Genomic DNA, 26,467 nt, shown 5'->3' with positions numbered 1-26,467 from the left:
TTTAACTTTAGTAGCATTTCTTGAAAGTTTTTTATTTTGTATATAAACAAATGCACACTGTTCCTTTTCTAAGAAAGTTAAATTAAATAATTTTGAAGTCAATACCTTTATTTATTCATGAAAAATCGAGAATCAAACACCAATTTTCACCAATTTTTTTTGGGATTTAAATTTGTATAAAAAAAGCACTGACCTTTCGAAAACAATATTTTCAACAAGATGAAATCTGAAGCCAATACTTTTGATTTTTGAAAAGATATTTGAATCGAAAATCAATATTTAGCAAGTTTTAATAATTTTTAAGAGTTACATATTTGTATATGTTTTGTAAAAACTATGAATTCAATTTCTTAAAAATTTCACTAAATGTTGACAACAATATCTTTTATAAAATAAAATTAGTTTAAAGTCAATATCTTTAATTTTTGAAAAGATGTTTGAGTCGAAAATGAATTTTTACCAACTTTTAGTAGGGTTTCTTTTTCTTTAATATTTTTTTGGAAAATTCTTCTCAAAATTTTACCCGATGTCAAACATTTTATTCTCTATTTAATTATAAAATTATGTTGGAGATTAAGTCATTTTTGTTCTTTGAATATTCGGGGTGTCAATTATTTTTTTCTCAGTTATTTTGATTTATAAAAAAAAACGTTGGTTAAATATTTTCAATAAGATATCAGTTTTTGGTATCACTTCACAGTATATAATATAACATTTTATTCAAGTTGATAGCGTTATTGTTCGTGAGATATCTTAGATAAACCAAAACCACCTACTTAATTTTTTTGAGAGTCCTTTCCGCTTAATTATCTGTATAACAAAATGCATTTGAAGTCGGTTCTTAGGATTTCGATGACGAAAAAAGCTTTTCAAAACTACGAACGTATGAACGCACGAACGCACACTCAGACATCCCTCTAAACAAATTTTATTTAGGTTTTAGGAAACTTGAAAATTCAAGAAAAGTTAACATTTTCAATTCAACAAATAGGACCGTTTACAAAAACTTCCTATCGGAAGTTAAAAATTAATAAATGTATGTATTTTAATTACTTCGTTTTGAAATTTGAACTTGAATTTTTGATTTTCCCAAAATTTACGTTTTACAGTTCTTCTGTTCTGTTTTTCCTGTTTCCATTAAAAAAATAGAAGTAGTTAAAACTACTAACTATTTTTGTTTAAACCAAAATCAGGCATCATTTTCAATTTGGAAACATTTTTTTTAGACAGGATTACACAAATCATCAATCAGCAAGTCAATTGAATATTTTGTTTTTAGAGGCGTTAAATGTTAACTGTTAACTTTAAAATTCATAACTATGAAACAGGAGTCCAATAGAAAAAATTTATTAAAATCGGAGTTTGGTTCATTGCCAGCTAATATATTGTTTAAGGAAACTAATATTCAGCTTATTTTATCTTAGCATATTTATCTATTTTACTTATTTTTCTTTTAATTTTTTGAAAACTGATAAAACAAAAAAGTTACTCTAAAATAAAAATAATATTGTATGTTATAAAAATCTCTTCTTCTTGTTGTTTTGTTTTAAATTATTGAGGTATACACTTAAATTAATGCATTTTTCTTGCGATTATATATTTCTATACACTTATTAAGTAAGTATTAAAACAGCTTTTGTTTGTTTCGAAAACTTAAATTTTCGAATTTCTTAAGTCCAAGAAAATGTTTGGATTATTATTATATAGATCTTGTTAACTTTTTTTGTTTATGTTAAGTTTATGTCTGTGTGGTGTCTGTAGATAGATAGAAATTTTCATTTATTTGGATATATAAAAATCTTAAATTTAAAACTAAAAATGAAACTTGAGTATATGCATTTTTTCTTTGAAATAAGTTTTCTTTTGGTACTACAATTAATTTATTTTATTTATTTGTTTTTCGATTTCATAAACAAATCAAACATAAAATAATGAACAAACATAAGTAAACAAAAGCATCGATAAAAATAAATAAATCTAAAAAATAACACGTAGTTTATTTTTCTCAATGAAAAAATAACTTATTTAGCACTTAAAGTATTTTAAATTAAAAATTACATTTAATAATACAAAGTCATAATATAGAGCTGTGTTTTTTAATAGATGGGCAACAATATAATATTTTTTTTTCATTTTTCTTTCGTTGTTTGTTGCATCAGATCAGTTTTTAAATTGTTGGTTTATACTTCATTTAATAATGACTTAGAATCCTTCAATAATACCATAGGCTTCTAAACTACCAAGTACCACATATATTATCCAAAGAGAGAAGAGTATTGCACTGCTTATGTATTTGCAAGTTGTTGGTCCACCAAGTTCTCCACCGAAGGCATTGTTTCGCCTTATCATCAGGATACAAATGGCTATTAATGCTTCTGTGCAGAATAGCGTCACAGAAAAGGCTAGACTAAAAGTTGTATTTTAAAGAAAAGTACCAAAAAATATGACTTTAATATTTTAATAAAAAAAAACTTTACAAAATAAAAATAAATTGTAAAAAATAAAAAATACCTTCCGGGTTGAACATAAAAACTGCTGCCATTGGATTCGTGGTATATCGCTGCGATTGTCCACGCAACACCAATTCCAAGGAATACATTTACAGCATTACTTCCGGTTACGTTGCCAACACTTGCGTCGGCATGTTTGTCCTGAATGGCTGCTACTTTACTAGCAAACGTATCTAAAATGTTATGATCAATTAAAAATTTAAGTTGCATATAAATGCCTTTTGTTTTATATTAAAAAGAATTATTTATTCTTATTGCAAATGTAAACTTTCAATTGTTAGATTTTTGGGATAGTTTGAAAACGATGAAAACATTTTCTGACTAACTTAAAAGTTGATAAAAACCCCCGTAAAGTTGCTTAATTTATTTTCAAATGATTTTTATGAATTATTAATAATTGAAATTCATCAGTTGCAATAGAAATTAATAAAGGCTTTTGTTAAGAACTAAGCTAAATGAAAAATGATTCTAGAAGTGTAAGATCATGGTTAAAGTTAAAAAACGAACTTATTTGCAAAAACTTTGAAATCACATGAATATTAATCTTCCTTGGAAGAATATAAGGTACAGGTACAAGTAAAGGATGGGCCGAATAAAGTTTTTTTTTTTACTAATTATTAGTTAGAGAAAGTGCAAAGATTCATTATGAAACTCAACGTGTCGTTTAAGTAGGTGCAGCAGTCTATTTTATCACTTGAGCTTTCCAAGACGTCTTTGGTCTGTAGCTCACTGTGACGATATTGACCTTAATTACTTGAATAATTTCTATATTGTTCGCGTAACATCAGTCCTTAACGGTTGTTTACAAAAATGGTTGTTCAAAGGGTTCTAATCATAACTCCGAGCTGCGAGGGGGCAAATGATTCGTCGAGACGGATAAATAACTTGAGGGTTGCGTGGTATGGCACACCATCATGATTTGGCTAGAGGTAGCCGAACAATTTTTTGCTGTTACAATGTTTCCAAAATGGTTGTCAAGATACTTAAAAGCCCAAATTCCTATGATGACAACAACAATTGTTGAGTCAATTGGACCTTGTAAGCAAATAATTTTAGATCTATGTGTAGAATTTTTCTCAGGCTAGCGTATGAAATGTTGAGCAGTTGAGATCGATGTCAAATTGATGTTATTGAATATCTTTTGTGCGCACCGTACGATGACTGAAACCTTCCTTTCTTACTAAAGGTGGCATTACAATCCTGTATGAACCTCACCCAAAAAACTTATCACACTAGCTCAGATCTTAGCTTGATGTTTTCAGTTTGGTACTCCAAGTTGGGTGAGTTCACTTTCCACTTGTGCGCACTACCTGATCCACGGTCTTTCTTTTTCTGCGCTGTCCTGTGGGCGTGGATTCGAAGACATTCCTGGCCGAAGCAATGGTTTCCATGCATTCTACGTGACTCGGCTATCTCAGTTGTTGGGCTTTTATTCTTCTGGCTATGTCTACGTCGAAAGGTTCTGTTAAGTAGTTTCCAACCTTAATGGATCAGCGTGAATTCTGCACGGTAATCCCCCTCAAATGGATGAGTTTGCAAGGAAGGCCAACACTAGACATGGCTCTAAACAGCTCGTCCTTGTAGATGCTGTCATTTGCGGCCTTCAAATCGATGAAAGTATGGGGGGAGGGGGGGTCGATTTGATGTTTCTTAATTTTTCAGAATCTGCCGTTATGTGAATATTTTGATGTACACTTTCCTGGTCTGAAGCCACAATCATAAGGACCTATCAGGTTGTTGACGATGGAATTGTGACGTTCACATTCACATATTACAGCAGAAAAGATTTTGTAAGCGATGCAAAGTAGATTGATGCCTCTATAGTACGTGCAGTTTAAAGGGTCTCCTTTTATCAGTATTGGGCAAACAGTACTGAGGTTCCACTCATCTGACTTGCTTTCTTTCGACCATATCTTACAAACAAGTTGACATGCTCCTAACCAAATTATTTCCAGCTGCGTTAAAGAGCTCGACATTCAATCCATCTGCTTCAGCGGCTTTGTTAGACTTCATTCAGCTTTGATATGGCAATCTTTACTTCGTCTAAGTCGAGAAGATGGGATTTGTTAGCTTTCGTTATCTGTATTGAATGGATCATCTTGAATGATTGAGGAATTCGGTACGTCGTACAGTCTTTAAAAGTATAGCTTTTCCATATCCTCAGCATTGACTGCGGTTCCACAATAATGATTCCAATCTCAGCTTTGCCCCCTTTGGTTTATGAACTTGTTCATTTTGTTTCTCCTGCTCAAAACTCTTTCGAAATTCATTTCTGCATTTAAATCCCTTAACATTTTCGATCGTACGGTTCTCATGCTCTTTCTTTTTGCTGCTGAGAAGTCGCTGTATGCAGCGTCGCACAGTGGTGCGAGAGCGGAAAAAAGTCTTTTCAAAAAGTCATATTTATCCTTTTAAACTTTATGTTTAAGTACTCTTATATAACATGAGCGTATTATTTAAAATCATTTTTTAACATATAAATCGTATGTTCTGATTTACAAGCCCTCAAAGTTGAAAAATAATTTTACTCAAATCGCGAACCGTATTTTCAACAAATTTTGAGATGTTTTTTCCGAAGTTCCTTTAAATAAATTCTCTAGCTTCATCATTTAATTGGTCTATGTTCGATTATCTAAAAAAATAAAAATATTGATTATTTTTAAAAGATACCTTCTATAAGTCTGAAGCTTTAGAAAAAATGCGTTTTTTTAAAACTTTTTGATTTAAAAAAAAGTGCCAAAAGATACCAAGAAAGTAAGTATGCCTGCATATGCTTCATGTTAGAGCACAATCAGCTGCAGATACGTGCAGATGTGGAAGTTATGATCAAAAATGTTTCACTGAATCGGATTTCAAAAAACTCCGTTTTGAGAAGTTTGATTTCTTAGGTATTAATTGTCGGAATGAACTGGTTAAGCCCATTATTTTAAGAAAAAATGTCAAACTTTATTTTAAAAATAAAACAAAATTAATACATTGACCCAGGTCTGAGAATGTCTGCCTCAAAAATTTTTCAACTTTAAACTCAATTTTCTTGACAACACACGAAAAACAATATAGTTTGATGATATTTTAAATTATATGATATAACTTAATACAAAACAAAGAAAAGGATAAGGGGTAGTCCTTTATTTTTTTAATTTTCGCTAAAAGTAAAGTAAATGAAAAAGGTGTTTTTGAAAATTTTATTGCTTTTTTGTTGTGTATTGCGAATTTTTTATAGCCTGGCTTATTAGAATAAAATCTCTTACTTAAATCTATATACATATATAAATGATTAATGAAAACAGTCAGTATTGAGTTATTGAGGAAAAATTTCTACTTTTTGATCAGCCAAGAAGTGAAAGGGAAGTGAAATATAATAACAAACATATATAGTAAATTTATACATTAAAATGGATTTAATCCAAATTCCTTATTCGGTGTTGTTTAGTGAACTTATTACTTATGGTCATGTTGTTCAAAATCTTCTAACATATTTTGAAATGGAATATCCGAACTTAATTTCTGAGCAAATAGAAACTGTGCTGTCACAATAAAAGAAACGTTTTATGTCTCATTTTTTAAGTCTATGGAACGTAGTTCATAGGAAAGGCTTTTCCTCAATAAGAGATAAACTATGCAGCAACATCAGTGAGCTTTTCCTGCTCACAATTTGATACGGATAAGGCTCTTACATTATTTATATCAGCAGAATTGTCGAAACGCCAATATGTAGTATTAAGACATACCCCAAAAGATTTTACTAAAAAAAAAAATTTTTTTTTAAAATAACATCAAAAGCCTCAAATTGTATACAAATGTCAATAACTCTGTTTATAATTATTTTTTTTTCAACTAAATTTGACCTAATATTCGTATATAATATTTTTTCCGCTCTCCCATACAACCCGAACCACTGTGCGTGCTTTGCGTGCGTGTTATTTGGCTGCATTTGCTTGCCGTTATTCCACATCCACATCAAACCAGGGGTGTCTTGTTGGTCGGTGCTTGAAACTCAACACGTCATAGGCGGCTTTTCTGATTACATCTTGGCAATGTTGCCATTGTTCTCGATACATTGTGTTGGCCGCAGAGAACTTCGAACTTGTGGTTGTGTCGAGGTCGGAGAAGGATTGGGCGATCTCTTGTAATTGTAGCCATTCGACGTTGTATCTTCAAGCATTGCCACGATTTGCCTTGGGTCTGGTAACCCTTGGCTATAACGAGGTAGTGCTACGAGTCGAATATCGGACATGCATGATTCTATAAGCGTGTCTACCACCGATCGCAATATGGTCAATCTGGTTGACGGAAGATTGATCTGGAGAACTCCGAGTTCCTATGTGGAAGTTGAGGTGTCGAAATTGAGTCTTAAAATCTTGACTCTTGTATGCACACCGTACGACGCACGCAACGTCTCGTCGTTCAATCATAAACTTTAAAAGGTATATGCATAAGCAGGGTTTAGTTTAAAAATAACCTCTGATCTTGAAACCACTAGACGGCCCATCCTTACCATGTATCAGAATGTGGTTTACAAATAGAAATAAATGCATTCTATTGTTTTTTCTTAATATGAATTCAACACCAATTAAGAATCATACTCACCAGGTATACTTGTTCCTAGAGCAACGAAGCATATGGCAGTGACTGCGTCCTTAATACCCAAAGTACAACCGAAATGTGATGCTACATCACCAATAACGGCGGTAACTATACCTATACACGTAATTGATACGACGAAACACAAATATCCTCCGGCGATATCTAAAATTTAATATTTAAAAGGGTAAACAAAATAAATTATACAAAATATCCGCCTTCAAAAAAAGTACCGCATGTATCTCAAATAAATTTTTGTTTATGCATAAAATATTATAAATCATAAACAAAAATAAACAAACTTAAAGTTTTCATATAATTATTATCCTGCCAACGTTTTAAGTTTATATGATTTGTTTTTGTATCCGATATTTTTAACTTGCTGCTTTCAAAGTGTTATAATATTTATATGTCTTACCTGTTGGTGGGATGAATGCAAAAAGGACTTTCCAAAAGACCGTTAGAAAATGCATGATATAATCGCCGCATGTTGGTGAAGGCTCATCACCTTCTTCTCCTCCACCACCCTCACCCTCGTCATCGTCTCCTGAATTTAATATACAAAATTAGCTCTTACTCTAGGATGGTTTTAAGAAAAAAAAAAATAGAAAGTTTTAAGTTTCCTACCCGCACTGACAGTGAGTGCCTCCGTGAATTGTTCCTTCCAACTTGAGGTCCCCAGGAGTAGCGACGCATTAGCCTTCTGGACAAGTTTATCTACAGTATTCTATAAAAAAAGAAAGGAAAAACGAAACAGAACAAGCAGTATTCTTTAGTAGTCTGTTGAAACCATTTGCTATATCAGAAAGTACACGCTTCACGGTAGGTGCACTAGTTAAAACGCGCATAACCCGAGAGGTAGCGTTGCAAAGTCAATAGAGGTTCTTTTTCTGATTGGAGTACATAATATTTGTATTAAAAATCAAACTTAGTCGCAAAAGTATTTACCATTTATACAAAAAGTATCAAGACCACGCACATAGGCTATAATTCATCAATAACACAATACTGCTAGTACCAACTGTCAATTTTTATTGAGCGCGCACTAAAAGGGCTGAGAATACCCTTATAATGATTAAACACAATGCGAGCAATTAAAAAGGCAGGACAGGATTAGAAACGAGATGGTTTTAAATGTCGGTACATTATAATGAGTGGAAAATACTACTAAAACGTTCCATATTCGTGTAGTGCGGCTAAGGAGAGAATCCCTATGCTTAACAGTATGTCAGAAATTATGCGCAAGGGTAAACTGATGAGCATTCCTAGAAGTATTGGTACTACTGTTGAATCGTTTGAGGGAAGAATTAGGACTTGCTTTTTCAATAGATCATTGTTTGTGAAAATATCGATAAAATAATGAAAGGCATGAAACCTTGCGGGGTTTCCAGAGAAGAAAATGTCTCAGTAATAGAATGATCATTTTCAAAGCTCTTTTTTCAATTCTATCCAAAAGACTCAAGTGCGTTACTAATTATACTCGAGTTTTGTGCGAATAAAAGCTTAGTAAATTATAGCCATGCCAGAAGTGGTAAAAACTTCTTGCACAGTCGGAGAAAACCTAACCACTTAGCAGCACTTTTGGCGATGTCAAATAGGTGATCCCTTTAGTAGACAGCATTGAGTTTTCGAAGCATTAATGGCTGAATCACAAACACGCTTCAGCTTCGGCTTAACCTGACGTTTACGAGTTCAGCCATAGGAATTCAATGCATGCTATTAGAATGGAGCTTCGACCTCACGTTTCGTTTGACAATCGTAGGGAAAAAAATGTAATGTAACGAAATGTGACTCCAAACGGAAGCTCTAGTTCAATTATCTGAACATTAGCTTTGTCTGACAGCTCAACAGCTGTGCAAAAATGTCAACAAACAAAATATTCGCTTTGGAATAGAAATGTCATTCAAAGCACCCTCGAAGCAGGCCCACCTTAACGCAGACGAGCCGTAGCTGAAGCGTGTTTGTGATTCAGCCATAACTTCAACACGGTTTTTGATTCTCGATTGGACAATGCTGCCAAGTTTATAATTTAATGAGTTTTTAAACACCCAAAAAACAAGATAATCTTAAAACGACAGCGAAACAATTAAAAGGGTAAGAAGTTTCAGACAAAATATCATTTAGAAAAATTAGGAAGTATTTCAGAGGCAAAACGTTTATTTTGTGAGTATCGGATTTGAACGCGTCCAATACTATTTCAATTTACCCGTCCGAAAGGTAATTACTTACCCAACGCAGAAGAGATTCATCAATACCTAATGCAGGCATTTTCGAAAAGTGAGCTTGGTCGTAAACTTTATCAAATGCCTCAGTTTCTCCAAAATTTTGATTTGTTCTACTGTTCAGTGAGAATCATGAGATCAACTATTGTTTCGAAAACTATATGCTTACGGTCTTCAAGACATTTCTTTAGCTACAAATTGATCAGAGTTTTTATGACGTTGGAAAAAAGGGACCAACGTGAAATTTAAGGGTAAGAAGGGCTAGCCTTTTTTAGGGTTTACTTGGAAAGAGACCTGTAGAATATGACAGATAAATAAGCTTACGGAGTAGTTTTGCAGAAGAACACAGAACAGCAACTTCAGAATAGTAGCGGGAATAGTTCTTGGGCCAGTGGATTTATGAATGTCAAGATCTTTAAGTACAAGTAAGAATGACTATTCGTCTTGAAGAATAGATTACGCTTTCAATTTATAATTGACAAATATTGGAACTTGCCCTTTCAAAACGTTATTTTTAAAGAAATAAGCAACCAAAAATATATTCGAACATATTTTTTGTTAACATCACTATTAACACGAGACTGTGATAGAAATGCGTTCTATTGAAATCTTCGTCTTTTAAACGTCATCTGGGCATATTTTTGCATTCTTGCTCTCAAAAGACATATTATTGCATATTTTTTCTTTTTTTGTAAAAACAAAATTAGAGCTCTATTTAGAGTGAAAACTTTTAGAGACATAGAACCTGGATTGGAACTTCCTCCACAACCAATCATAACGCGATGGGAGTCATAACTTGAGGCGATGAACTACTAAGTCATGCATTTTGAAAATATTGTTTAGATTTTTGATGCTTTTGACAACGAGGAAGATATTCTTAAATTCAAAGCCAACTTAATTTTTTGGCATCAAGCTATGGGTTTCTAGTAGCATCAATTTCAAAACGTAACCACTTCGTTTATCGCTCGATTCCATCACACAAATTATAAGCGATGTGGTGAAGACAATCTAAAGCATTAACAGCAAAGGCTGCGAAATCATTGAAAAAAAAAATAGAAAAGGTAATGGAAAAAAATGCTCAAAAACTAAAAATATTTGCAATGGCTTTGTCAGGAGCGAAATCCATAGCAGTTAAAGACTACACAATTGATTAAGCATTCAAATAAGCTTCGATCACTTCTGTTGACGTTGAACGCATCTTTTCCATGTTCATATGTATAAAAGTGTTTTTCGATCTAACAGACAAAGCTTCCTTTTCAAAAAGTTGAATGAAATGTTAGTTATTTACTGCAACAAAAATTTACAATACATTGATCGCTGACATTAAAAAATTTCTTTTATTCAAAAATGAACTTGCTCTGTTAACTTTGTTTTTTGTTTTCTTTCTTAAATAATATATGTGTGCGAAGTTGAACTATTCGCCACTAAACAAATTTGCTGGAAGTTGGAGTGAAAAAGAAGAGTTTTGATTTTGATTGGTATTGTTCTTATTAATTAATTTCCTAAAGCACATAACGCTTCTTATAAACATTTTTTGCATTTATTGAGCATATTTTGAGAGCATATGTTTGATTTTAAAGGGTATATTATAAGCTCTTAAAACTAGTTTTTTAGGACATACTTTTGATTGTCCTAGTTATATATTTTTATTAGCAATAATCAGTCCAAGGACTTTCAATGCCAGACCACAATAAAAATACAAGATTGACCTTTTTGAGGTTAAAAAATGATCCAAACATTTGCAACGCTACCTCCTGGACAATGCGTACAAATTCCGTACAAGGGTTTTTAATTCCACATCCTCATCATCGTAGAACTAACCTAACCATAACAATAGAGTGAACGCATATCCTGTACTTCTGCTAGTTAAAGTGTTTGTGGTGTAACTTTCAGGTAAAATTATATAACACCAAGAAGGCATTAGAAAGAACGTTCTTAAGAACAATTCTAACAACAGACGTATACATGTAATATGGCTTAGCATTTGCTGATTAAACTTTTAAAAAATCTATTTCCTTCTACAAAGTGATCCCATTTACCCAAAGACGTTACCTTTGAAACAGTCCAAAGAATATCTTCTCTTTATGAGCTACAGAGGTACACCATCAGAGAGGATATACCTTTTTTATATTGTATTGCACTGTTTGTGTTATTGGAGGAGTTCAACTTGGATATGGTTAATGGTAGGACTCAAAGCCCATTTTGCACCCTTTTGTCATCTAACAAGAGCTCTTGAGAGCTTAAGCATGTAATTTAACAAGTGGTTTCGTTCACAAAACCCCTGAATTGTGAATTGAAATTTAAAACTTTAAATAATATACCTATTCTTCTGTTGGAGAAGTGTTTATGTTTTTTAAAAGGTACATAGTAGGTATACTCGAACTCACGCTCGAACTTTTCTCGTACCATAACGATGAACACTTTGCAAAAATACAGGGAGGCATGCATGAGAAGAAGTTGTTAAATAAGTGCCTCTTAAGCCTTTAAAAATGGATGGTGAAATTTTTAATTTAAGAATACCTTACTTACGTAGACGTACATCCATTTACATATATTTTTATATAAAAAAAAAAACGATTAAAAGAGATGAGGTAATGATTTTATGAGGCTTTTTTCTAGCTAAAGTGGCAATTAAATCACAAGTGTTTTAGTAAAATATATTTAAGGAACAATTTGTGAAAATAAAACATCTATTCACGTGAATATAAATGGTGTCGGGGAGAAAAGCTTGTGAAAGGACATGTAAGTACTTGTAAATACCTAACTTAAAATATTAACCTGGGCAAATAAAAACAACATAAAACGAAAACGTGTTTTGAACGTAAGGCTAATTTTTCAAAATACTCATTTTTATATTTTATGGTGCAATAACTTTGTTTTAATTAGATCACGCTAGTGAACTAAAAAGTGGTTTTACTTGAAATTAAAAAGATACTCTTGCAATTTCAAATAAAGAACCCTGTAGGATGATATCGAAACATTCTGTTCTTTCAAAAACATTTCTGACTTCGGCACAACCATTAACTAGATCAATCTTAGTAAGACAAACTATGCACCTTTGTCTGCGTTAGTAAGTGAACTGTGTTTTAAAGTTATAAAATACAATTTAAATTTATATCCGAGCAAAATAAAAGGCTCGTGTGCTTTCTTTGGAATCGGGATAACAATGCTAGGCATCAAACGGTCTCATGCTTCAATTCCTATACTTGGCTTAGGGCATCGCGAAAGTGTTCATGGTACTAGCGGACAGGTGAAAATCAATATTTCATCGATGCTTAATAAATTCTCCTTGTCGGGACATGCATTTGTTCTTTCTACCCTTATATAAGATCTGCTAAGCAGAGAAATACTAAGTGATAATATATCGTGCTATAATAAGCTGTCGTAATCAGATTTAACGTGTTATCGCCAATAAAATCGATATTTTATTGGGTGCCGATATATTTTTTGACATTATTGCGGAGGGGAAAGATGTCCGGTTGGGTGCTGGCCGTGAATGTTGCGTTGGCCCAATAGGTAGATTTGTGGTCAGTTTGCCGTTTTTAAAACGCTAATGGAGTTTGGAAGCTCGAGTAATGCAGCATTAAAACGCAATGCAATGGAGAGACGTGACCTGCCGGTGGCATGATGGTTAGTGCGTTGGACCGTGTCCTACTGAAGGGCATAAGTTCCTGCACGGAACCAGAGGCGCTTTTAGCCAAGCTCCGTGAAAAAGCCACTGATGATCTCGATTTTATGGGGGTCAAGCCTTTCACTTCGGTGAAGTCCGGGAAAGGGGGTTATAGGCTGCCAATGTTCCTCGTAACATTATCGCCCCAAAGTAGCTTTGAGAGTCTGAAGGAAATCAAATACCTCGACTATCAATTCGTTCACTGGAATAATAAGACACGGCGAAGTTTTACAATGTACGAAGTGTGCAGCTGAGCTGCGTCAGGTGCTCTGAAACCCATATCAAGTGAGAATGCAAGCTGGGGAATGAGCGGGTTGAGGATCTACCCAACTCAAGTGTGTCTTTTGTGGAAACCAAGGGCATCCGGCTTACTATAGGGGTTGCCCTAATGTTAAAAAAATGAAACAAAAACAGGCCAGTAAGAAAGCCGAAGGAAGTCGAACAGCTACAACACAAAAATTCGTCGATCCCAAATTCGCTTACTCCCAAAAGGTGTCAGGGAATGGGAACACGAGACAGGCTCCACCAACGGTTGTCCCAAAGGCCCCCGTACTTAATGCACCAGAGGTGCAGACTGACATTATAGCCTTGTTGTTGAGCATTCAAGGTCAACTAACAATGCTGCAAAGTCAGATAAAGGTGCAGGGCAAAAGGGTATATCATTTCTATTCTTTGTTGCCTGGCCTGGCGAAATTTAGACCATAATGGATGCGCTGCCGGAGACGCGCCTAAAAGTCCTAGCTGTGAATGTAAATTCACTGATTAGGATTGAACGAAGAGCCAACATGATCCAATTGTTGAAAGACTACAGTCCCGATGTGTTTATGTTGACTCATAAAAGTTACAATATCGTAAGAACAGATTTGCCCGACTCCACTAAAGGGGACGGTGTCGCCCTATTTATACAAAAAGGCATTAATGATAAAGTCATTCAATGAATTGCGAAGGCTCAAGGTGCTAGAAGTTTGCGTTGTATGCATCTCTCTCACTTAAGGGAAGCGGATGTATATGATTGCGGCTGGAGCTCCGCAGGTTACTTACTTTCCTTCAGAACTCTTTCTTTCTTTTTAGGGAACTTAAACTGAGCTTGGAAGAAAACTGTTTCATCATGGCCAGTGATTTGAACGCAAAAGATGAAGATTGGGGAAGTCAACGAAGTAAACGAAGCAAAACCATCTTTTTAATTTCATGAATCTTTACAGCGTTGATTATGGCGTCGACCTGCTGGCTGCTCAAGAGCCCTAGTATCCAATAAGTGGATCCTTTCTAGATTTTTTGCTATACGACACCAGACTGAAAGTTACAGACATAGTGGACGGACATAATACGAACGCGTGGATTTAGAGGAATACGTTTTAACAATTACAATAATATGCCCCGGTCTCGCCTCACCAACGCCCTAGCGTAAGAAATTTATTCGAGTGACAGAGCCCCACCGAACAACAGAAACCTGACAAATACAGAAATTGACCAACATCTACAACAGATGGACGACACAATAAAACGAACGATGGAACGGACAATACCAAAGTACAAAGAACGAAACCAAATTGAAGCTAACAGAAATGCGACTGTTGACTCACTACGTAGGAACAAGAGTGGCTTACTGACACAACTTGTACAAAACTTGTACAAACGACTTATAGACACACATAATTTGAAGGTTAGGACACTGAAGTCGTCAATAAAAAATGTCAATCTGTTGATTAAGGAGAACTACAAGTTATCAATTAACAAAAACTGGGACCGTAAGATCCGGTCAGTTATTTCCAGTAACCCTATTATGTTCTCTAAAATCAATAAGATAGTCAGGAAAAAGAACGATAACAACCTTCTGTGTCTGTAACTCCAAAGAACTGAAGAGAACAGGGACGTACTCAGGACAAGGCGAATAGATCCGGAAGAAGCAATCTTTGACGACGACTTTTATATAATTGAAGATCCGAAGAAAAACGTGGAGGCGGTGGGAGCTGCTTTCCAGCAAGTGTACAAGGTGAATGTTAGGATTCGCCCCAACCACGACCTGGAAAACAGAGCCCCATTTAATCTGAGAATCGCGGTTTCATGCGGTTCAATGACGATTCCTTGGGAAATGCCATAATCGCCGAGCAAACGGGACCAAGTCATTGTAAGTAACTAAGGTTGATCCTCTGCTCATCTTCAACTCAATAAAAAACAAAAAGTCAGCGGGTGTCGATGGTATATCCAACGTAGTACTAAGACATTTACCGATGGAGGCAATTCACATCTACACCACACTCAATGCATATTATCCAGTGCATTGGAAGACAGCTGTGGTTCATGCGACTGTCATGCCATAGGTCGTGGGTTCGATCACGGGTACCTACTGCCTCTTGCGAGGAATTGATAAATTCTCCAAGAGTAATTCTTGTCATGAAAAAGTGCTTTCTAAAATTAGCCGTTCGGATTCGGCATGTAAACTGTAGGTCCCCTCCATCCCTGCAATTACTCGCACACAGGAATGGTTGAGAGTTGTAAGGTACTGGGCCCCGGTTCACTAACGGACTGTTGCGCCACCTAATTTACTTATTTTGCGAGCATTTTTGAAAAATTCAGTTATATATTTTAATAATCTTTTTTTAATAACTATAGAAGCATTTCAATCCCTTCAAGATTTGACTGATTAACAACAAATTAAGCTTGTTAACTAATGAAAATAATAGTTGTCTAAAGTTTTTTATCATTTGAACTTAAATCTTTAATTAAAAACTCGATGCGATGAACTTGATTGGAAAACTGGTTACCATCAAAACAAAAATTAATTTCAAGACGTTTTTGACTTTGTTTTTTTGTCAACAAATTTTGTGCCGTATTCCCTGTTTTCTTTTTTTAGATTTTTTTAGATTTGTCTTGCTCTAGGTAGGTAGGTTTTCGTGTTGGGTTACAAAAGTTGTTAGTTGAATTATTCTTCAATATTTTGAAATTACCAACAATATTTTTCACATAGAAAAAGTTTAGTTTGAAAATCTATTTTTGTTAAATAGATTTTTAGTCGAAAACTCATTTTTACCAATTTTAGAGGCATTTCTTAAATTTTTACAAATCGGATGAATGAAATTCGCTTACTATTTCTTGTAGATTTTATTTTTTTATGAAAAAACTGACTGTTTGATTTTTATTAAAAAAACTATTGAATATCGAAAACAATATTTTCGGTGAAATACAAAAAATTGAAGACAATTTTTTTAATTTTTGAAATGCTATTTCAGTCCAAAGTAAATTTTCACCAACTTTTATTCTTTTTTTGTTTAGGTTTTTATTTTTTTTGGAAAATAAGACGGTTTTTCTGATTTATAGAAATATACTGGTTTGGTATCACGTTACAATATATAATATAAAATTTAATTCAAGTCTCTAGCCTCATTGGTAAAAAAACCACCCACGCAATTTTTTTGAGAACCCTTTCTGCAGTTATTTAGTTAAGATAATATCTTTTCCAAAAAATTATTAAAGTCCAGGGGAATCGAAAGAGAAATAAAAAATCTGTGCAAAACTTTTTCTGGCTCAACTTTACTTATTAAAAGTGTTGATCAAAAAATTTGTTTCAGACAAATAAAAATCACAGATCTTTAAATGTTTCTTAGATCTCGATTTTACAAAGATACAGCTTGGAACAAAATGGTTAAAAAGATTGTTTGAGAATCAATCTTTGGAATATTCTACTAAATATAATTTAATTGGTTTAATTATAAGAAAATTAAATATTTTTATTTTTGTTATAAATATAGATTACTTCTTATTTTGTTAAATACTTGTTTGGTACTTGATAAAATTAAATAACAAAGTGAAATACTTCTGCGAAAGTGAAATACTTGGCCTTTGGCCGTGCTTCTATATGCATGTAGTTGAAGGACATTAAAAAAAGAGACTACACAAAATAAAAGACGACTTCTATTCCATTCGCTCACCCGGTTCTGGATTTTCCTCTTTTTCTATTTATTATTACCTTAGTCTCAGTGAACAGAGAGTTCTTTAATTAAAATTCAATTTAAAGTATCCATGTCTTAATGCAAATCTTACCTTGAACTCCTTACTTTCTTTGATCCGCAGTTCTGCGCGAACACAGTCTCCTGGTTTTGGCCGCCCTAAGAGGGCTAATTTATCCTCTTCTGTCAGCTCCTCTGGGCGTTTAGCTTCTGCTGCTTGTATAAGTCCTGCCAGTTCATCGTCTGATATTTTTGTTTTTTTTTTTTTGTATTATGTTTCATCATGTTTTTTGAATATTGAAAAGTTTTTGAATAAAAAACAAACAAAAATAAAACGGGAAAGAAAATCACAATTAATATTAAACCTTTGGGAATAGAATTTATTTTGTGAAAGGAAAACATCGTGTAATTGCTATTTTTGTTTTTTAAAAAAAGCTGTGAGTTGCACTAATGCTGGAAGCCAAGGGTGACATGAGATTTGCCGCACTAAAGGAGCTTTTTAATCCCACTTGATTTACGCTCATTTTCAAATGAGATTCTAATGTATGCAATTTGTGCAACACAAAGGTGCGTGCTGTATTCATTTAATTTTATTTTTCAATTTCAAACAATTCATATCACATCACATCAATTAAAAGCCTCTGCTAACAAAGGACTATAACAATGCCACAGAGCAACACATAACGGCAAGCACTTAATAGCTAAAAATGATTTTATTTTTGTGTGTGTTAATTTAGGGAAATGAGTTCTTTGATTGCATGCGGACATTGAATGCTTAACACGATGAGTGAGTGATTTGAGGTGATTCTCTAAATCCTACCAGGTATGGACTACAATATTTAAAGCATATATAAAACGGAACTCTACAGGTGGCACGTGGTGGTGTGATGGCTATAAGAAAACATTTATCCTTGAAGATTGAGCTCTTTTGGATAATGACACTAGGCAGATGCTAGAATAGAATATTCATGACATGAGAAATGTATTAACGTTTATATTTTTGTGCAAAATACTTTTGCAAGACATAAGTACATACAAATATTTAGGGGTGTATAATACGAAGAAATTTTATTCTTTCTGGAGAAGAATATGCCTAATTATGTTTAAATTTACGTTCAAAAAGCTTTTAAGGAATTTTAATTTCCCTACAGACGAGAAATTAACGAAAACAAAAATGTACACCTTTTTAGGCCCAGTAATAAATTGGAGGAAAATATAAAACAAAATTTTGAATATCCGAAAAGGTTTTTATTCACATCGTTAACATTTTGTACTGACTGCTTATGTATATACTAGACTGGTTTATTGAGTTTTAGGTTGAACTTATTGTAGTTCGAATTTCATTACCCAAATAAGGTTCAAAAATCTTGTACAAAAATAGCTTGAAATGCAATTTAGGTTTGTTCAAATTTAAGGTGGTAACTTAAAACTGGTTGTCAAACTTTAATAAATTACCTTCCTAATAGGCTTTTCACACCAAGTACAAAATCCGGTTTTCGCGAAATTATCGGTTTTCGTCGAAAACCTACATCGAACTCAAGTTTTCCCATACATATTTGGTAAACCACAAGTTTTCGTAAACCACAAGCTTTATATAAAACCTCTCGAAAACTAGTAGCAATTCAAAGTTGAACTAAACAAACAAACCTTTTGAAACATTCAGCGGTTATATGGAGTCTTTTTGGATCCTGTAGAGTCTCCAGAGTATCAAACGCTCTTTGTTAAGTGAATTCATTGTTCATGGCTACGGCGTGACGACCCCGAGGACGAGAAAGACTTGCTCATAGTTCGTAATTATGTTTCCAAGGGATGCGTCTTCGAACTCGTCGCCATAAATATGTTTAACGCTTTCGCTTACTACCGGGAGAATGACTTTCCGGTAACTCCGTTCAATCACAAGGATTTGAGAGATATGAGAAAGGTAATAGGTTCATTTGTGGAGAAAAAGAAGTATGACAGAAAATTTATGGTGAATTCCACTCGTCCCCAGAACCTAAAACTCTTTTTCTAGACGAGCTAGCTTGTTTTATTTTCACAAATAATTTGAAAAGAACAAAACTTTTTACTCACAAATTTGTTCATCAATACAAATTTAAATGTCAAATGAAAACGTGTACATTTTCGGTGTAAATGATTTTCGGGTTTTCGAAACCATTTTGCCGAAAACCCGGTTTTTGGGTTTGGCCGTGTGAAAAGACTTTTACCAAAGCAATATTTATAATTCGTGGAAATGTATTTCAACAATTCTCACACTGTTTGCCAATCATAAAGTTTACCTATTTTTTTGGCTATGAGGCTGTTTTCTGGCCGAAAGGATGAGCGTATGCAAACAAATTCACTTACTTCTCTGAACGTAGAGGGTTCCTGGGGAATTAATTAATTTATTGCTGACTATCAATAAAACTGGGCAACTTTTTGTTAGTACAGGGACACCGCATGTTGGTATTTTATCCTCTCTTCTAGTACTTCTATGCCTATGCGGATGACGTTGCCATAAAGCGGTTTCAAGAAAGCATCTTAACACCCTGAAAGAACTCTTACAAAATGCCTAAGACAAGCTTATAATTTGTACTATGTGGATTGGTTGTCAACCCACCCAACACCGAATTAGTCCTATTTTCAAGGAAATACAAAATTCCATTGGTTAATCCGGCGTATATTAACTAATCCAATTAAAGACAAGGCTGAGTACCTAAATCGTATTTTAGACAAAAACCAAGTTTGAATGGTAATGTAAAGAAAGAGTCAAAAAAGGTACTGTATCGCTCTTGTCTTGCAAAAAAAAATTATTGGTAATAATTTTCCCAGATTAGCCGTTCAGATTCTACTTGATTTCTTCTTTGTCCCTGACCACAGTACTCGCACACAATAATGGTTAAGAGTTGTAATACACTAGGGCCTAGTTTTCAACGGACTGTTGGCCCACCTAATTTATTTATTTATGTATGGATGCTCGAGTTCAAAAACTCAACAATTACCTAGGAGAATTCTTCTATAGCGATTTTACCGATCTTACCGATCTCAATCATATTAACAGAATCAGTCCTTCACGTTTCGTAAGAGGCTTAATTGGCTGGTTAGATAAAAGCCTCAAGATTTATGTTGCATAACAATGGGCTATAAAACTGGCCATCACTGACAGCCACTTTAACTTAGCCTAACCTAGTAACGCTTCGGAAGTCTAATATTTAAACTTGTAATCTAAATTAGAAAAGAAGTTTTACCTACCAATTTTCATCATATTTTTGTTAGAATATTCATAACTTTAACTACGCACCAGCTTTTTACGTAGTGTTATTCTATTGTAAACTTATTTCACAAACTAAAGTTTCTACACGTGAATTAAAAAATAAATAATATATTTTGCACCTATTTTAAAATTGATACGTGCAGCAAATATTGAAACTATTACTTGAAGCTTTTTATATTGTTTTTTATTTTTTTTTTTATTGAAAACTTATTAATCTTCTTCTTTTTTTAAATGGTTAAAAGAGCTTAAAGATCAACATACCAAAAAAAAGTAGCTCATTTCAGTCGAAGTTTGTATAGTTTCTTTTTTTAATGAACACATTTATATCTAAAAAAGTTTTGCATTCTCGTTGATCTAAGATGTATCATTCATTTTAACATACTATGCATAGTATCTAATAGAAGATAGATAAGTATATTTTCAGTTTATTATATGGAACTTAAAAAATCTATTACAACAACGACGATGTAATGTTAGTTTGATGAGAAGAACCAACACAAAATTAAGCCATTAACATTTAACAGAACTGTTAAGTTATAAGGAATCTAAATTTCTTATTGAAGTAGTTAGTATGTAGTTCAGTCACTTAAGAATTTTGAGTCTTTACAAAATAAAACAGAATATATAGATTAAAATAAATTTATAAATTTAGTGAATTTAAATAATTAATAAATCTTCAAGAATATTTTTTTTCGATTTAAAAAAAATATGTTTTTAATAAAAGATGAACCAAACTGCTACCAAAATACGGCAATTATTTTATTGTTTTTGAAATATAATATTTTAAGGACTATTTCGAAATTTTGAACTAACTTTAATTTTGTACTAACTTTAACTTTGTACTTGTTTAATTATTTTGTAGGTTTCAAACACGTACGTAAACGAAGCACAATTACAAAATTATTGTTAGCTTTATCCATTGATCAAAAGTTATACAGGGTGTCTGGTAGCAGATTTATGTTTTTAAATACGAATACTTCAAAAAGTAATAAACGGCGAGTAATTAGAATCAGTGATAGTGCGAATTTATAAGTCACGATGTGACACTGGCCTTCTGATGAACATCGGGTACCTAGTACCTCAATTGGAGATGGGGCTCCAACCCCATTGGAAAGTAGTTGGGGGTAGCAAACGCGATATGTCGGTAGAGGTTTCTAGGGCACCTATCTTTATCTAGACGGCAGCGGAGGAATTCCGGAGATAGAATCAACGTTGGCGTCTACAGTTCCAGTTATTTTCAACTACTAAGTGAACACCTTGTATTGCTATTACGACATTCGAGATCTTGGACTAAGCATAAGACAAGTGTCCTAGCTACGATTTTAAACACGACAACACTTCCGACAACGAATTCATGTTTATCAATTTCGATGTGGGCCGAAACGTCATGGTAGCCAGTATAGGTTTTCTACACCTCAACATCCACAGAGGAACTGGAAGTTCTCCAAATCAATCTACCAGATTGATCATATTTCGTTCTACGATACAAAATTGGGTGGCGGAACAGTCCGTTGGGAACTAAGGCCTAGTGACTTACATCTCTCAACCATTCCTGTGTGCGAGTACTGTTGTCAGGGATGGAGGTTCTTCAGTTTTAAGCCGAATCCGAACGGCTAATTTGAGAAAGCACTTTTCATGCCAAGATTTACTCTTGGACAATTTCTCAATTCTTTGCAAGAGGCAGTACCCGTGAAAAAAAAACCTTTAGCTGGCATTGGCAGGGATTGAATCCAAGACCTCTGGCATGACAGTCCAACACACTAACCATCATGCCACGGGTAGACACGCTTAAAACATCATTGATGTCCGATATTCAAGGTAGAACTTCCGATTTCCAGACCCAAGGCAAAACAGGGAGATGCTGGGAGAAGAGACAACGTCAAACGGCTACAATCGCAAGCGATAGCTAAATCCTTCTTCGATCGAGTCGTAAGTAACCTTTTTCGAAATTGTCTGCCATCCAACACAATGTATCGAGAACTAGTGGCAACATTGAATGCCAGAGATTCTGACGTGCTGGATTTCCAGCACGCAACAACAAGAAGCCCCGTTTGATGAACAATATCACTAGGCAAGTGCAGCCAAACAACAGGCACGCAAAGCGGCGCTGCATAAAAGGACGAGAGCTACTCACGAGCTCTATGAGCAGAGGAAAAAGCAAGAGCACGAGAAGCGTGCTGTCAAATATGTTGAGAAGTTCAAAAGTAGAAATGATGTTTGAAAGTTTTATGAGCAGGTAAACTGAAATTCACTAGTGAATAAACCCCGGTTCTTAGGATGCAAAGACGAAAGTGCAAACATCATAGTAGAAAAGGACCACTTCTGCTGACTGAATAACGGCGACGACTAACCGAATTCTGCTGTCAAGCAGGATGATCCATTCAATATAGATGACGGAAGCAGTTTTCCCGACTTAAGCAAAGTAAAGATTGCCATATCTAAGCTCAAGTCTAACAAAGCCGCTGGAGCAGATGGTTTGAATGGCGAGCTCTTCTAAGCAGCTGCAGCTTATCTGTAAAATATGGTTGGAAGTAAGAATGCCCGATCAATGAAACCAATGCTCAGGCCCGAACAGTTTTCTCGAATCCACGCTCACAGGACAGCGCAGTAAAAGAAGACCGCGGATAAGGTGGCGCACACAAGTGGAAAGTGACATCACCAAAGTTGGAGTGCGCAACTGGCTACATCTAGCTAGAGACCGAGCTACATTCAGAAGTTTCTTTGGTAAGGTCCTAGTTTACGTAGGACTATAGCGCAACCCTAACGATTCGTACACATTAACTGTGCGTCGACAGTTTTGTTTCCAATTCGGTAGACGACGAATAAGTGATGGGCTGAGGGAGAATTTAATTATTTTGTGGAGTGGATGCAGAGGTTCCGCACAATTTTCGATGCAGAAAAGGAAAAGCGTCGCTGGGACTTCGAAGAGAGATTATTTATGAAATGTATAAAATGGTTTTAAAGTTTCATCTCGTTTTTAAAAAACAAAACTGCCATTACTGGGCTCCAAGAACTCGTAACTTTCGACTGAAATACCAAAACCACTGCATTGCTCAGGGTAACTCTTTTGTGCGTCGTTTCCAAGCATATGATATTTGGACCATTATTTTAAAAAGAATGCTCGGGCCAGGTGACAAATGTTAATAGTGACAATTACCGGTGCATGTTAATGCATTTCTTTTTACCAAACCTGCTAATACATCGTTTTCCAACAGGATGGTGCAACCTCACAAACGGCTAGAGACTCGATGAAGCTTTCCCTCAAAAACTTATCAATCGTTTTGGGGACGTCATGTAGCCAGCGAGGTCCAACGACTTAATCCCAATGGATTTTTGTATGGGACAACCTCAAAGAGAGATTTTACAGCAACAATCCCCGAACTCTAATGAACCTAATATAAACATTCGTTGAGAAATCAGCGCTATTAAACATTCGTTGAGAAATCAGCGCTATTGAATCAAATCTACTAGAGCCTGTGTTACGTAACACGGGGCTCCGTTTTGAACAGTGCGTGAAACGCGACGAAAGACATTTTAATGACATAATGTTCAAAAATTTAAATCCGCTTTATTAATCTGTCATTTGATATTTAAAAAGAAACTATATATCAAATTGATTCAAATTTAATTTTAAAAACATAAATCTGCCGCCAGTCACCCTGTATTTGGATATCTGGATTAAAAACTTAATATCATAAGAAATTCGTGTCAATCAGGCCTATTCTGCTATTCATCGTGGGGAATTTTACTTGAATTTTCACTAATCATTATTCTCCTATTCATTCGAAGTGAATCTGTGTATGTCGGTAACGTCGGTAATACTCTCTATATTTGAGGATTCTCTTATTCCTCTGCTTACAATTGGAATATTGGAATACAAAATCTAGTACTGCCCATTTCCAAAAATTACACAACTTATTCTGTTAAGGTGGATTGATTAAACTTAATTTTTGTATGAATCAAAACAGCTGTTGAATGTCAAATTAGTTTGGGATAATGTAGTTCACCCGATGGATAGCAGAATGCAAAGGCAGTGTGTAAGGGAATCCAATGGGTGAATCGAATATACGATCAACGTGAATAGCAGAATAGGGCTGAATGTTTAAAAATCAACCAATTTATCCTTCTTAAGGACACCTCCATTAAAACATTAAACAAAAAAAAAAACGAACTAAAAATATATTCTGAGTGACTAAACTTTATTGGATTTTAGTTTTTTAATAGAATGAGTGTTTTATAGAACTGTCAATGAGTAAACTAATAATGACTATAATATAACATAACTTTTTAATTATTTGAAACTCGTAACGATCAACAAAACTCTATTAACTTATTGAACAATTCTCTCTATGAAATTTACTTACAAATTTGATTTATAGAAGCGTAGACAATGGAAAATTGCGTTTATTTATAATAGTTTTGTTTGTGATTCGAGATTTGTATACAAAATATGTTGGAACGCAATTTATTATACATTTATGTAAATATTACACAGTGTTTCAAATATATTCATTAATTATGTATTGAGATACATAATAAATCATTACGATGAATTTGTTGTCATATTTATATACGATTATGTACGAATATAGGATTGATATAGTCGGAAGCCCATAGTGAAACAAGCGCAACAAGCATTCACAGTCCGAAAATGTTCCAAAAATGTTAATTTCAGTTAAAAAATTAAATATTTTTCTTTGATTTTTTTGTTTTAATAAAATATTAAAAAAAATATATATAAAGTATTGTTGTTTTAAATTTTGTTCTTAAATTGTTTTGAAAAAATGACAAAAAAGCGCAGAGAGTAAAATTTTAAGTTTAGAAAAAATAAAATGAATTATTGATGAAATTTAAACAAATGAATGAACAAATAAGAAAAACATAAAAGAAACGAGTTAAAAAATGCACAATTATATTTTGGAATGTGAGTAGAAACAATTATTAGGTATATTCAATTTAATTATTATAAATTAAAAAATGAATTATTATTATTGTTTGTTTGTTTAAATTGTGATTATACCGTCTCCATAATACAGACACTTTTTTTGAGTGGATTAACGTCAAAAACATATAAACGACACAGGAATTTTGTATTTTTGTTGTAATACGAACACTCTTACACTACGTACCAAAATATTTAGTCAAAAATTTAAATGGATCCGATTTTTTATCCGTGTCTGTGGGTTTAAAAATTTAGTATATCACTTTAATGTTTGTAAAAATATATCAATTTCTTATTATAAAAAATATGTATTGTTTTTTTGTTTTTATCAATTCATATTTAAATTACCGACATCAAAATTATTTATAGAAAAGATTGAATTAGAAGAATTTATTTAAAAATTTATTAAAGTTTTTAGGGTGCACTTGGAAAATGAAACATTTTGTCAGAAAAAAGCGGATTTGTGAAGTGCATCGCCTAAGTTATTTCTTTAAGTGGTTTTATGTGACTTTATTTTGACACTTTTTAACTTTTAAAATTGTAATTTTTTTATTTTAAACTTTTGATTTTTTGTAAACTAAAAGAAAACCTTTTATTTTTTGATTTTTTATTGATTTTTAATGTTCGCGACTAAAAAATTGAACAATTGAAAGAAAAATAATATTTAGTGATTGGAAAAAATAAAACTCAACTACTCTAAAAATTATTTACTTGTGATAAAACTCAAACTTAAAAACAATCCGGGAGAAATTAAAAATCAATTTATAAATTCAACATAATATAATACATTTAAATTATAAAAATAATACAAAGGCGTGTATAAAAAACAATAAAATCAAAATAAGGAAATATTTGCACTTTTTGGTCGCACTCTATTTATAAAATAGATATATAAATATTTTTGTGAGACTATGTCATGTTTATTTTTTTCTTTTCCAAATAAATAAATTTCAAAAACATAATTTGTGTTTCATAAAAAAAACATAAATAAATAATAAATTATTTATAAAAATTTAATTTTTACTGAAATTTGTGGTAGAGACTAGAAGCAAAATATAAGAATAAATGTATTTACTTTAGATAAGAAAGTTATCAAAATTTGTTCTTCAAATTTTACGTAATTTATAAATTTAATAATTTATTTTGGAATAATTTTTTTGTTTACCTGCTGCAATCTGGGGCTCGCCAATATTTACATAGAATACAACATCCTTCTCATAGCTGCCCTCTTCAATGATAGCCAAATTGAGAAATTTTCTGTAATGACATAAAACAAAAAAGTAATTATATATTTGAAAGTTTTCTTAAAAATTTGTATCTTTAAATTATTATTTTTGGAAAT

The 26,467-nt window shown here is 33.3% G+C and overlaps 1 protein-coding gene across 10 annotated transcripts in view; it reads right to left on the bottom strand.

Annotated features, from left to right (window-relative positions):
• Positions 1-200: 200 nt before the first annotated feature.
• LOC129941371 (sodium/calcium exchanger 1) overlaps positions 201-26,467 on the bottom strand; it is a 216,246-nt gene continuing 189,979 nt past the window's right edge. For 6 of the 10 annotated variants that reach the window (XM_056049988.1, XM_056049986.1, XM_056049990.1 and 3 more), the window contains exons 3-10: positions 26,291-26,382; positions 25,313-25,360; positions 17,028-17,176; positions 7,722-7,821; positions 7,513-7,641; positions 7,101-7,259; positions 2,512-2,683; positions 201-2,407 (exon numbers count right to left, since the gene is read on the bottom strand). In XM_056049988.1, the coding sequence (XP_055905963.1) occupies positions 2,203-2,407; positions 2,512-2,683; positions 7,101-7,259; positions 7,513-7,641; positions 7,722-7,821; positions 17,028-17,176; positions 25,313-25,360; positions 26,291-26,382 (1,054 nt within the window). In that variant the 3' untranslated portion in view covers positions 201-2,202. Of the gene's footprint in view, positions 2,408-2,511; positions 2,684-7,100; positions 7,260-7,512; positions 7,642-7,721; positions 7,822-17,027; positions 17,177-25,312; positions 25,361-26,149; positions 26,168-26,290; positions 26,383-26,467 lie in introns of all 10 variants that reach the window. The other 4 variants (XM_056049993.1, XM_056049992.1, XM_056049995.1 and 1 more) reach the window with 4 other exon arrangements.

The sequence above is a fragment of the Eupeodes corollae genome, chromosome 1 (genome assembly GCF_945859685.1).
Source record: "Eupeodes corollae chromosome 1, idEupCoro1.1, whole genome shotgun sequence".
In the NCBI taxonomy this organism is placed as follows: domain Eukaryota; kingdom Metazoa; phylum Arthropoda; class Insecta; order Diptera; family Syrphidae; genus Eupeodes; species Eupeodes corollae.
This window is presented reverse-complemented; position numbering and strand designations above follow the sequence as displayed.